We start from the raw sequence: 14,137 nt of genomic DNA on the forward strand, positions 1-14,137 counted from the left end.
CTCAGAATTTAACTAAATAAAATAATTATTGTATAAAAATCCAACTTGAAGTGACAGTTCACCCCAAATAAAAAAAAAACAAACATATTTTTTCTGTTAGCTGTAGAGCGGTTTATTATTCTCGATTGTTTTGGTGTGAGTTGCAGATTGTTGGAGATACTGGCTGTAGAAATGTCTGCCTTCTCTCCAATATAATGGAAGTAGATGACACTCAGCTTTTGGTGCTCAAAGTGCCAAAAAATAAACCTGAAAAACTCAACAGCAATGTCTCTCTCCAGAAATCATGCACCCGGTTACTTAATAATATAATCCAATAAGATAATCCACAGAGCTAGTTGTGTGCAGTTTCATGTTGGAACTATTTTCTTTCTACAAAACTGCACCCACCAACTGTAATACTGTGCAGAAGGAAGCCACTGCTAGTTCAGCTCGCATCACTAACCTTCCATTACGCTCCATTATAGTGGAAAGAGGCCAGACATCTTTGTGGCCGATCAGCCCGCTCTCATTCCTTAGTCGTCAAATACCACTGCTTTGACAGTGATCTTGATGCCAAAAGCCACCTTTTGATTGTCGTCAGCTGTGAACGTGGCCAGACAGAATGTGGTGGATTATACGCCACCGGGTGGATGGACATCATGCCGCGGCAGCATGACTCATCACTGGATAGCGTCAGGTTTAAACACTGCAGGTAACAACACAAGGAGCACAAAGGTCCCTATAGGACAGGTGGGACGGGCAGTGGATCCAACAATCCCCGGACTTTAATGCAGGAGTCCACTGTTTGCTTCGCGTCTGAATGTGATGTTTTTTTCTTCACCTTACCATGTGCCTCTTTTTCCTAAACCTAACCATCTGTGGCAGCATGTGCGGTTATTGACATCCTGGCATTAGTTGCCATGTGCTTTTGTTGCAGCGTCATCCCACCATGTGTTTGCGTTACAATCAACGTAGCGGCATCCTGGAACGTCAACACAAGACGCAGAAAGATACCTAGAACGTGTGTAGATGTGGAAGTGGACTGCAAAGCAGCAACGTGCCAATTTGGGATGAGAACGCGTTAGTCTAAAAGTTTATTTAGTCTCCACTGAAACTTATCAGGCTCATTCTAGAGAGACTCTACTGAGGAGGACTGCAGTAAGACAAGAATCGAAACATGTTGAGGTAAAAAACAGAACACCTTGCTAGTCTGTTGATTAATAAAAAGTTTAGCCTAATGAGAACATGTTGGGTTTTCCAGCTATCGGCAACTCACACCAAAACTATGTAGATAAATGGCACTATAGACAAGAGCAGAATATGTTGTTTTTTATTTTGGAGTGAACTGGCCCTTTAGTGAATCACAAAACCTCACATATATGCTCTAAAAATAAGCGAAAAAGACGTTTGATTCTGGAAATATTTTCTTTGAGTCAGTCAGCTGCAGATGGTCAGCCCGTGTTATAAAGCAGTAAAACTCTTTTTATCAACCCTTTAAGATATATGCTAGTTGGATACACTGGGATTAAGTGCGTTTACAGAGCTAAACGTCATCCACGTTCCCTCCTGTGACCTGATATGACAGCAGCCATGGCGACAGCTCCTCCGTCTGGTCTACACTCCTTCCTGTTGGTCCAGGATCCCTCACTCACTCCCTCAGTGTGTGTGTTAGAGAGGCAGGCGTGGAAAGGCTTCCCACATAAAGAGGTCTTTTCATCCCCAGGGCCGCAGCCTGCCCGCCGGCCCCTGGAGAAGTTTGTAGAGGATAAATAAACCTCTTCAGACGGACAGAAAAGATGGAGTCTGTGCGCGGCGTGTTAACGTACAGCCGTGCCGCAGTATCTCAAAGAGAGACTTTATATTATTCTGAAGGGCTATTTGTTATGATATTGAGCCGAGAGGGTAAGAAGGGCCAGGAGGGCAGGGGCCTCTTGATTTATGGAGTGACCGTCCACATGCACACACACACTGTTCCCCGTGTACAATCGCAGATACATACGTGCACATGTACATATCACATTTACACAGACACACACACATACACCCAAAGAGCACATATCACACATTGCTTCCAGCTGGCCCTAGGTTCCGGCAAGAGTGCTCCCACCCCCTTCAAACACACACACACTCACACACACCAGGCAGCCGATAGCTCACACATGCCGCGCCGGACGAGAAAACAGCGGGAATGTCTCGATGATACGAGGCTGGACGGCACCAGAGTGCTGCAGCGGAGCTTTCATTTATCTGCTTTGTCAGAGTCACTTCAGGTCTGATTTATTCATGAAGCGCTTTGATATCAAACCGGTTCGCCACCGAGAGGTTCACAGGGAACAGAGGACGTAAACACAAAAGATCTGAGGAAGACAAAGCCTTTGAATTAGTGCTTTTAATCACAAAGAACAAAACTATGTGCAGGAATGTCTCAGTGTGACATCAGCGCGGTCACACTGTCGTCTTCTCCTGGATTCAGTATACATAGATTTACATATGGGCATCATGGTGATATCTGATATCATATTGTTTGTCTGTAGATTCTTCTATCTTCTTCTGACTGCAGCCACGTCAACAGACCTTAAGCCCTCTATGGTACAAATAATTTGTTGGTTTTTTCTTGTCATAAAATAGACTAAGTAAATATAATTTAAAGAAATTTAGTAGGTTTCTGTTGCCGTACGGTGTTGCTTCCATTGTAAAATTTTTTCCAGTTTGTAAAGTGACTGAAAATGATGCATTCAGACCGTTTTTGTGGAGAGTTGGAGTTGAACTGTGCGAGGAAGGCCCCGGAAAAGGGACTCAACGTGACCTTCAAAAAGTCAATATAAACCTTGCCATTGGTTTCTTTAGGGCCCACAGTTGAGGATGTACATTACCTTTCGGCAGCACATTACCATGGAGGGTTATTTCCTTGTTTATATGTTGCATCGTTGATATAGTTGATATCGTATAAAATAATACAAAGAAATAGACCAAAAACAACAATAACAGAAACAGTAAAAGCAATAAAACCACATGCATACAAAAAAAGTAACATATTTGTGGTTTGCAGAAACGTACAATGCCAACATTTTCTCCTGGCAACTGGGCTGAAATAAGCAAAAACTGTTTTGTGACTAATTTGGGAGCTTTAGCTGTGGTTTTAGTGTCATAAATATAAAAAGAAATTCCCAATTACTGCACTTCCTGCTGTCAAATGCAGGTAAAACATCTGAGTTTCTTTAAGGGTTTCTTGAATATTTTCTGCGGTCAAAACGTGGACCTAATACCCATCTTTCCAGGACTCCAGTTCATTAAACCGCCCTGTCAGACTCAGAACCACATGAGACAAACTGGCCCCGTTTGATTCCAACCTCCACTCTGAGTTTTATAACCTTTGCTCACACGCAGAGGGAGGTGACTGAGTAACGCCCTTTTTTTACATTTAGTTTGTTGCCACCTCTGAGCTGCTCAGTAACACCAGCACAGCTGGACACACAGCAGCTGGAATTTTCTCTTCAGGAATTTAAAGTGCTCACTCACTAATTAGGAATTCCTCTTTTTGCATATTTCTCTATGACACACAGCACATGGAGACAGTGTGATCAAACCTGTGGCCGCACATTACAGGACGTCCGCTTGAAAGGTGCAGCTCGCCAGCCACAGTCTCTACTAAAGCTCAGCGTCTGGTCGATGTGTCCTGAAAGGTTGCGCAGTGAAACCTTTCAAACCAAATCCACTTTTATTCAAATTAGCTTTTTTTTCACTCCCCCATATTTAAATCTGCATTTCAAAGTGCAGGATCTGAAGCAGAAGTAGATATTTTGTCATTGATGGTGACCGAAAAAAGGGGGCTTTGCTCTTTTGTGTGACACCTGAGAAATGGAGTTTTTTTTTTTTTTTTTTTTTAATGTATGCGAGACATATCTTTGTTTTGTTTTGTTCTTTCAGTAAATTGCATTTTGTTTCGCCTCTGGCAGTGTAAACATCCGAGCGGTGCACAAACGTTGCTCCGATCTATTTTCCAAGCATCAAAGAAAAAATATTTCTTTTGCAACAGGATCATACAAATGCACTGCCTCGCCTTGCTATTAAATAATCCTAATTTAATAAGCTGATATGTCTAACTCACAGTGTGCTTTAACCCTTTGAACCCTGGGCAAATAGACTTGATATGTTTAAAGAGAGGAAGCCAGTGAACTACAGATGAAGAAATGACCCAAAAATTTGCAAGGAATTAGTAAAAAAGTACAAAAGTATTACCTAAAAATTATTTTTTTTAAGAAAGAGAAAACATTTTTTTGGAAAAGAACAGGAAATAATTGAGAAAAAGTGCTCAAAATATCATAATTCTCATAATTATGAAAACTATCCATACATGAAGTCTTTCCCAAGCCTACTTTGTGGACGACACACAGGAGCATGTACCAACTGAGATTAACCCTTTCATACCAATGAAAATTGGCTTGATTTCTTTCAAAATCATTTTTTTTATTACAGAAATAATTTTTTTTCTAATGTTTTTTATATTATTATTATTTTATACATTTTTTCTAAATCTACTTTTTTTTAGTTTTTGTTCTGTTCATTGCCTTTCACATATTTTGGAAAAGAATTAAACCAATTTGCTCAGGGGTCAAAGGTTAAAATACATGTGAAAAGTGTCTGGAAGCAGCATGAGAAAAGTTATGTAGCTCCAGGTTTTGTTAATGGAGAGAATAGTAACAGATGATCAAAAACCTCAGCTTATAAAACTGAAACTATCTGCAAGATTAAATACCATTAAGTAAGAAAATATGTTTTTTTATAATTTGGGCAAACTAACCCTTTAAGCAGGAAATATGTGCCTAATACAAAGAAACCGCTCCAGTCAAGCCTCGCTGCTGCCGCCGCTCATTCAGAGCAGCCAGAGAAGGTTGTGCTCATGCGCTCGGGCTCCATAAAGCCGGAGTGAGCTATGAGTCTCTGGAGATTATTATATCTACCCCATAAAGCCCAATTCACCATGTTTAAGACCTGAAGATATTCTAAGACCAACTTTCTCCTTTTCTTTCTCAGAGGTCATAAGTAATACACGAAGGTAGCGAGCCATTCATGCTGGGATTGAATTTATGCTCTGTGCACCGCAGCCTCTGTGTTTTTCTTCTCCTGAATGGGCCTTTCTGCTTTTTAAAAGACGTGTTGTAAATATTGTTGTCAAAGCCAGAGGCCATGCAGAGAACTGCACAGCCATATCAAGCACGGTATTGACTTAACATCTCCAGGATTTTTAATGGGTGTAATAAGAGAGAGAAAACAATTCACAACTCATCTATTCAGTTCACTTTGTATAAAGGGATAGTTCAGATTTTTCATGTGGCGTTGTATGAGGCACTTATCCATAGCCAGTGAATTACATACAGTAGACGTCTGTCGGTGCGGCCTCAGTTTGGAGAAGCAGGCTTTGGTATCACGAGGAAGAAATGCAATATACTGCAGTGGACGGCAGAGGCAGAAAAACATGTTTTAGCCACATAAAACTTACTTGCTATCAGACTGTACCAATGATAAAGCCCCCGTGTACACTCTCATAAAAACCACCAGACTCCATTGACAAAAACAGCAATTTACCTCGTTGAACATGGGAGTTGCTGTTCTGCTGCTTTGACCAGTAACTTTGATGTTGTTGTTGACTGGTAAATCCAAGCTAACCACAAACAAACTGGTAACAAACTGTTTCCCGTTGAAAATCACAGTCTCACAGCAAGATAAAGATAGAAGATATAAAGATATTTTTAGGTGGCTGAAATATCAATCTACCTGTTGCTTTGTTGATCTAATGTCATGACAATGTCTATTGCCAATGTCAATTTAATGTAGATTAATGACATCAGATGCTGTTAATATTTTAATGGTCTCAAGATGTGTAAAGTAACAAAAATCATGCTAAAGTCATCTTGATGTAGACTAAAAAAATGTCGTTAAAAAACAAACAAAAATAACAAGGAAATTGCCTAAAAAAGTGATAAAAGAAATATAATAATAATAAAAAAAATAATAATAATAAGTTAAAAATGATAGTTTACTTTATATTTTCCTTTTACTTTTTTTTATAAATACCTTTTTCTTTTTTTATCTGAAACCCCCCTCCCCATAAAAAACCCTAATTTTTAATGATTTTTTAGTTCATTCCCTTGTCGCCTTTCCCTTGCAATTTGCAGGTATTTCTTGCCAAAGTGCTCACTTTCTGTTTCCCAACTATAAGTAAGAAGGTTTTAATAATTATGAAAGGTGCCTGAATGCCACACAAGAAAGCTAATGTCAATCCAGTTTTCAAAGGGTTAACAGCACGTCTGTCTGTCTGTCTGTCTTTTTCTGTCTGTCTGTCTTGTGTGTGTGTGTGTGTGTGTGTTCGTCTCCTTGGCTTCGTCCGCACCAGCATCCCGTCTCTCATTGAAAGAGCCCATCTATAATTTAGTGGACCTATTATGTATTCCCCGTGAAGATTGTCTCGTCTGGGCCGCTCCAGATTCCAACCTTGCCTCTCGCCTCCCGTTCGAGGCTGTCTGCGAGAGCGCCGCGTTCACGTCCGCTGCCTGTCAGCGAGCCTCTGTAAGGCCGCTGCCCTTTCGGCGGGTCAACAGTGGGTGTATTTGCCATCATAAATCACGCTCTTAACACACCTCGTCCAGTCTTTCCCATGGGTGGGTGTGTGTGTGTTTGTGTGTGCAAACAAAGTGTGTGTTGTGTACACTGTTGCCCAAGCAGCTCATTCAAAGCGTGTTGCATATGTGGAAGTATGCATGTGTGCTTGTACATGGTGGCGTTCGCTTGATTGGTTGCCAGAGCGACCAGAGTGTGCATGAGGTTACTTTGCTCCCTGATGGAGATGATGTATAATTGAGGTCTGGATGAGAAGACACTTCTGATGGACAGACAGGAGGAGACACAAGGGGACCCAGTGTTTATTTATCCAGACGTGCCCTCGATGTCTCCTGCGTCCTCAGTAGAGGCCGGCATCCTTAGCGGAGCCAGTAAACATGTTGATTTTTCCCTGGCTCTAACCGAGCTGGCACACGAGGCTCCTGGAGTAAATGAGCTGGTGTTTGACAGCAAAGGTTGGAGCTGGAGGGGGGGATGGAGGTTCATTCCCACACAGTCCAGATCTGTCTCCTTCCTCACGCTGGAATAAAAAGTTGCACTTTTCTGACTTCCAGAGGCAGATTAGCTGATAGCTCGCCAGCGGGTCTGCGGTTAATTCTGCATCACTGAGTCTTTGTTTCGGAGGGAGGTGGGGGCGTCTTTTCTTTTACTGAGAAAACTCTGTGGCTGAGTTTGCCTCTTAATTACACTCTGGAAAAGAAGGTGTTTATACAAAATCTTAAACCCTTAATTATTTCAATTCTTCGGCATATACCTGTGGGGAGAAAAGTGAGTTAGATTAGGTAGCAAACAGGCAGACACCTTGATTTCCATCATTATTGCTACCATTGTATACTAATGTTGTATGCTGCCATTGGCTGCTAGTTGCAATTTCAGTATCTACCCTGTTGTTGAATTTCAATTAATTTATTTATCGTTTAGCCTATAAAATATGATCTTAAAGTGCTTGAATGCCTAAACCAAAAGTCCAAACTGCACTATGTATTCAGTTTAGCGTCTAAACATGCAAACAGAAAGAAACAAACCCTCAAATTTGAGAAGTGACACCAGAGATTATCTGGCATTGTTATGACTCCGCCCATGTGATAGCTGTGGCCGGGGCATCACGTTCTTTGAATTGTCCATCTGTCCGATTCTCGTGGACGTGATATCTCAGAGCACCGAGAGGGAATTTCACCGTGACCTTGGATCCATTTCGTTCTCGTGAAGATGATATATTTCAAAAATACCTTAAGGGAATTTCTTCATATTTGGCATAAAACGTCTACTTTGAGATAACAATAAACTGTTTTGAATTTAATGCTTGCATGTCAAAGGTCACCGTGGCCTCACAAAACATAATTTTGGCCATAACTTAACAATTCATACACTAATTATAATACAATTTCACACAAATGTCTAACAGGATAAAATGTTGATGTGATGAAATTTTAAATCAAAAAGGTCAAAGTCATCTTCACTGTGACATCATAATGTTCTGCAAAAACACTTCTGGCCATTTCTCAATGTCATAACTCAGAAACAGAAGGGGAGACTTTTGTTCAGACACTGAACTGGTTTCAGTAATCTTGAGTGTCCACATTGAAACTGTGCTGATTGTATCAGTCCTCCATATTGTTAGGCAGAAGACGTACGTGAGGCATTCATGTTTTCACAGATATCAACAAATCATACCTAAAGTTATCTTGAAATATGTTGAAAATGAGTCATCGGTCTCATAACCCACTGTGTCCTCTTTGTGTTTGCAGACTCTGTGTCCAGCGAGACAGCCTTCCTGGAGGACTATGTTCTGGGCATGGGGGACACCCTGGAAATGTCATGTGACCTGGAGGACCACTCGGAGCCCGTCGTCTGGTTCAAAGACGGCGCCGGGCTGGTGCCTAGCAACCGCACGCGGCTTGGACAGAGGATGTTGCGCATCATCAACGTGTCGTACGAGGACTCGGGCGTCTACTCGTGCCGGCTCGCCCACAGCAACACACTGCTCAGCAACTACACCATCCGGGTAACAGGTGAGGGAATTTAACCTGTAGTCTACAGTCGGGGCTCCAGTCATCAGTGAAAAACAGCCAAAAATATGCCAGCAGTGCCAAACAGTCTATCATATGTTGAACTGATTCCCAGTCCGCCTTAACTGCTTGACTGTCCCTTGAAGCAAATACAGTATACTGTATATTGCTAAATAAGAACAAAAGAAATAAACCTGGCCATGTTTCCATGATAAAGATGTAAATCTAATATTCGATGGCATTTCCCTTTAAATAAAATATAAAACTAAGGACATACTAATTTTCTAAGACACTTGAGTCACTAGCAGAGCTCCAATGGAAACAGGCTTTGGCTGCACCATGTGGAGCGCTCCGAAAACCGACCAGCCTCGGTTTTTCTGCCTGTCTGACGGACAACTTGAGAATCAAAGTATTTCCTATCCATAAACACAGTGGAACAGTTACAGCAGTGATGTGTGGACATGACAGCTTTTCATAACGGTTCGTAGAAACGCAGTGAAAACTTTGCCCGAGAGTAAAATGGTATTTTCTCTTCCTGCTTAGTTTCAACTGCGGGGTTAGCTGCCTGCCAAGCTGCACACACACACACACACACACACACACACACACACACACACACACACACACACACACCCAGCCGCACACACACACACACACACACACACACACACACACACACACACACGTTTCCAGCATGACACCGGCACAGACTTTCACCGGCTAACACCCAGCCAAGTTTCACACAGATTCCCCCTCCTGATGCACAGTCAAAGGTGAAATTCATTATCGTATGAAGGGATGAGTAACATCTTAAACAAGTGTGTGATGCAAACAGAGCTCTAATAGGAATGCGGGAGGGGAGGAGGTGAGGGTGGGGGAGTGTGGGTGTGGGGTCAGGAGGGAGCGAGCAGTAGCTTAAAAGTCTGGCGGCTTTTTCCCGTAAAACTCATGGACACCAGCTGAGCCTGTTATTGACAACTAATTAGAAAGCAATTAGCTCGAAACATTTCATCATTGAAAACAGATGGGGTGGCAAGAAATGAGAGAGTTCGCTCCCTCTCAACTCACCCCCCACCTCCTCACACACTCACACACACACACACACACACACACACAGATGCATGTGTTTGGCTGCAAGCCTGGGAGAAAATGGCCTTTTCCAGGACTGATCAGAGGTGGACAGCTTCTCCTCTTGGACCCTCATATCATCTCACGACTGCAGGACGACACGTGCAAACAAAAGTTACAGATTAAGAGCGGAGAGTTGAGTGATATGTCATAAAAAGCAATAAAGTATGATTAAATTATCAGAAGTGATGTATAAATGGTGAAAATTATTAGATAAAATGAAAATATTAGATAAAAAGTGTAAGTTATGGACAGGGGATCTTCTCATGTCGCCCACCGTTCCGTTCTTAATCTGTCTCTTTAATTCTCATAAAATAACACATTTAATTAACTTTTTTCTTGTAAATGTATGATTTTAATATCCTAATAGTACAACTTTATTTTTGTAAATCAATGAGTTTTTTCCTGAAAATATTATGACTTTTTCCTCTCGAAATCTACAATTTTTTATTTTATTTTTTTTTTCAAAGAGGCCTCAGTCCTGTGTTGTATGTTTGGCTTTAAAATCAGATTTTTTTTAAAAATTTTAATGAGAAAAAAATCTCCTGTTGAGATGAGGTGAGATAATTGCATTTGCTTCCAGCTCAGCGTGTTTCAGCAGAAAAACCACGCATGAAGCGAGTTCATCGCAGCCCGTTGTCAGACATTTCATATCATTTTAACACTCAGTAAATGTTTAAATTACTTTGGACTTGTGGTGGAAACATCCTGTTCTCTTCCCTCTTTTTTAAACACAGAGTCTCAGCTTCATCTAAGACACACATTGTGTTTTTCCTCAAATATTTGACAAAGGTGTCAGATATTTAGAAGCCGTATCAGATGTAGCACCTGGACGGCGTCCAAATGGCGGAGAGAGCGGCCAGCTCAAATTGTACAAACACACACACGGTACACATGTTGGAAGCAAGAGGCTGTAATGTGAGAGGGTGAAAGAAGTTATCTGCAACACGAAATGTATGAAAACCATCACAGGTTGTTGAGAGGTTTTGTAGGTGTGGTTTAAATCTTTGGAGGGCTGTCAGAGAAGTGAAATATTTACCTGAGTGTAGATCAGAAAAGCAAATAGTATGTAGACATAATTATTTCCATATTTTCAGGACCAACAAAACTGTCTTCCCAGCCAGCAATTTTTGGTTCTAAAAACGTTCTCACAATGGTGCAGTGACACCATTGCAATGTTTTAGTCATGTTTTCATGTTTTAAATTTCCTTTTAATTTCCGTAACATTCTCATTAACGTATCACATTACATTACATTTTCTTTTTTTTTTAAATGGTCTGTAATCTCAAGCCTCAGAAACACGTTCTGAATGTTGCTTTGAGAATGTTCTTCCTTTATTCTCATGTAACATTGTGGGAACGTATTATGAAAGAACATTGTATGATCTGTCGCCTCTCAACATCACCAAAACATCCTCAGAATGCTGCACTTTTAACATTACTTCGTAGTCTGCATTTAATCTTACAGGAACATTATTTGAAATGATAAACATCCTTTAAACCTTCTTTGAACATTGGATTAAAACATTTTCCTTAAAACATTATTGCAACTTGTAGGTAACGTCAGCAAATATTGTGGGAACGTTCCCTCAAGAAGCATGGCGATGGATGTTTGAAACATTAGCAGGTTTTATTTTGCAGCGCCTGCGCTGGTGGTCATTATTTCCAATCGAAGGTGATATAGGAGTGAAAATGCAAAGGCAAGCTCCTTACACATGGGATCGGCCATATGTGGCGATAGTCCACGATTTCATAGAGGAATTGTGGAATCAAAGTTTTGCATGAACCGCTCTGGTTTTGACGAGTCTTGCAACGCAATAACAGCTCTTATAGCGCCTGCTGAATCATGCCTGCATGTTTTTAAGAGTGTCATGTGACTCTTTGTTGTACATCATGTGTCCTATGGAAGCGAAAAGTGTTTCCATTGCAGTTTTGCAAAATATGACTTCTTCAAGTCACTTAAAATACCACTTTATCCAAGCATAACAACTTTATGCGATAAATGGGAATTGACATGTTTACATTTGGCATATTTTATATTCGCAATTAAAATGTGTGAAATTTGAGGGTAAAAAGAAGCCCGTCTACTCTGTCAAATTTATTTTGACAGCTACATTTTTTAATTTTTTTTTACAATGGTGGATCTCCTCCAGACTGTAATGTGAGTCAAACTCGCCTCTCTCTGCTGAGCTGCACGACAACAGCGGTGGAGTGGAGTCATGGACGAGGTGTCAGATAATAGAAACTAAAACCTGCTAGTCAAGACTTTCAGGAGCCGTTTTAGCTCACCGTGGCTGTCGATGGAGCAGCTGGCTCTCATTAACCAGACCTGCGGAGCTGAACCAGAAAACTTGGAGGTCAGATTGAAAATAATTACAACACAGCCGTGCAAATGTGTGATACAGCGAGCCTAAACAGTCAAATCTGTGGTAGGAGAATAATTAGACGTCATCCGACACGCTAACTGTTAGCCAGAGCTAGCGCGTCTGTGTGTGTTGCAGTGAGTTGTTTTTGTGTGTGTGTGTGTGTGTGTGTGTGTGTGTGCACATGTGAACACACACGCACACGAGAGCTAATGACGCTCGCTTTCAAAATCTGTGGAAATGTTTTGGTTGTGATTTCTGTGCGAGCCGCCACGCTGCAGAGAACTGTGGACTCATTCATGAGTTTCTCAATGAGCAGTTTTAATATGCATTCATGCACGTGTGTGTGTGTGTGTGTGTGTGTGTGTGTGTGTGTGTGTGTGTGTGTGTGTGTGTGTGTGTGTGTAATCAAACTTGTTGGTGAACACACACCATTTAATCTCCACTGGGCATTTCATATACGCTAAATTCCTGCTTCGTTTTTTTCCCACCTAATTTTCCTCTTGTCGTGAGCAGAATCAGTTCTGGGCTTCAAGCTTTCCAGATGTACTTTTTTGTGTTATCTGATATAGTTCAAGCAGTCTAAAAATGAATGAGTAAAGATGCAAAATATATTTTTTTTAATGTAAATACTAACTCTAGTGTTTTTTTTTTTTAAGATTCTCTGTCGTCTGGTGATGATGAAGATTACGACGAAGATCCAGAAGATGCAGGTAATGGAAATGGTGAATTCTTAATTACTATTTTTCAGCTACTTTTTTTTATACTTTTGTCATTTTGTGTAAGTAAAGATTGTTTCTGAAGGCGTCATGAGGATATTTACAATTTGGGCTGCAACTAGCGATTATTTTCTCGATTAATCAATTGAAGAAATCGGTTTAAAAAGGTTGTTTCTCATTTAAGTTGTTTAGTTAACTTTATTAAACAGGTGAAAAGTGAGAGCAAAGTGTTTATTCCACAGGCCTTGTGTGCAACAGCAGTTGTGTCTTGGCATTATTTATGTTGTCAACAGTTAATCTGCATTTTAGAGTTTCACTTGTCACTGTGAGAAAAGATTTTGTCTGTAGGAGCCACAAGAATTGCTTAGAACGGAGCTTTTATTGGCAATTACGTGACTCTCATTGGATTTGTGCAACTGATTAGATTTATATGAGTGCGATGAGAGTTTTATATCTGTAATTGGAATTATATGGCTCTCATAACCGCTTCACTGTCTCGCTGTGCTCGCATTAAAGCTTCTCCCCAGAGCACTGAACTAAACGGCACTATTGCACAGATCAAAAGCCGGTGGTTCTCCGGCTGGTATCACCCCTCTCTGCGCCCCGTCGTGATGTGAGCTGTTTTGGCACATTCGGAGACGTGCCGAGTTCAGGCGCAGGTGAACAAAGACCGATGAGGGACGGCTTCTGCTGGCTGCGTGTGCTTTACACGCCCTGCTCTGTCAGGTAACATAACTGTAGAGACAGAAAGCGTCTCCACCCATCAGCGGCCTTTTGACCAGCCAGACGCAACACTGTGCTGTCTTTGTTGTATCGTATGGAGCGAGACAGACGTAAAAAATAAGTGAAATGATGGAAATATGGTGAGAGAGAAAGAGATGACAGAACAGAAGTGAAGCGAGGCAGACAACAGAGCCTGATGCAGAATCTGAGGAATCTACAGAAAGAGATAGGCGGATTTTAAGTTATGCTTACACCATTACAAACGCTTAAATTTCCACTGAATCCTCGAACAGTTTTCATACAGTTCACAAAAGTTCAAAGAAGGATTCGATTAGCTGTCAGTGAAAAACAGCCAAAAACATGCCGGCAGTGTCAAACAGTCCATCATATGTTGAACTGGATCCCAGTCCACCTTAACTGCTCGACAAAATTGGAGCCAGAGGCGAAATGTGGAACTGCTTCGGTGACGGAGCGACAGGCGGACGCCCAACCGAAATCAAAGTCTCTTTGTAAACGTCGATATAAAGCTCCGAGCCAAATCACGTGTCGTCACATTCGACTCAAAGTAAAGCACTGAGACAGTGACGGTGACTCACGCT

General features: G+C 41.3%; 1 protein-coding gene across 8 annotated transcripts in view; it reads left to right on the forward strand.

Annotated features, from left to right (window-relative positions):
- fgfr3 (fibroblast growth factor receptor 3) overlaps positions 1-14,137 on the forward strand; it is a 92,762-nt gene that overhangs the window by 28,778 nt on the left and 49,847 nt on the right. For 6 of the 8 annotated variants that reach the window (XM_042500597.1, XM_042500600.1, XM_042500601.1 and 3 more), the window contains exons 3-4: positions 8,346-8,609; positions 12,756-12,821. In XM_042500597.1, the coding sequence (XP_042356531.1) occupies positions 8,346-8,609; positions 12,756-12,821 (330 nt within the window). The remainder of the gene's footprint in view (positions 1-8,345; positions 8,610-12,755; positions 12,822-14,137) is intronic. The other 2 variants (XM_042500603.1, XM_042500602.1) reach the window with 1 other exon arrangement.

This window comes from Plectropomus leopardus, chromosome 14 (genome assembly GCF_008729295.1).
Source record: "Plectropomus leopardus isolate mb chromosome 14, YSFRI_Pleo_2.0, whole genome shotgun sequence".
Classification (NCBI taxonomy): Eukaryota; Metazoa; Chordata; class Actinopteri; order Perciformes; family Serranidae; genus Plectropomus; species Plectropomus leopardus.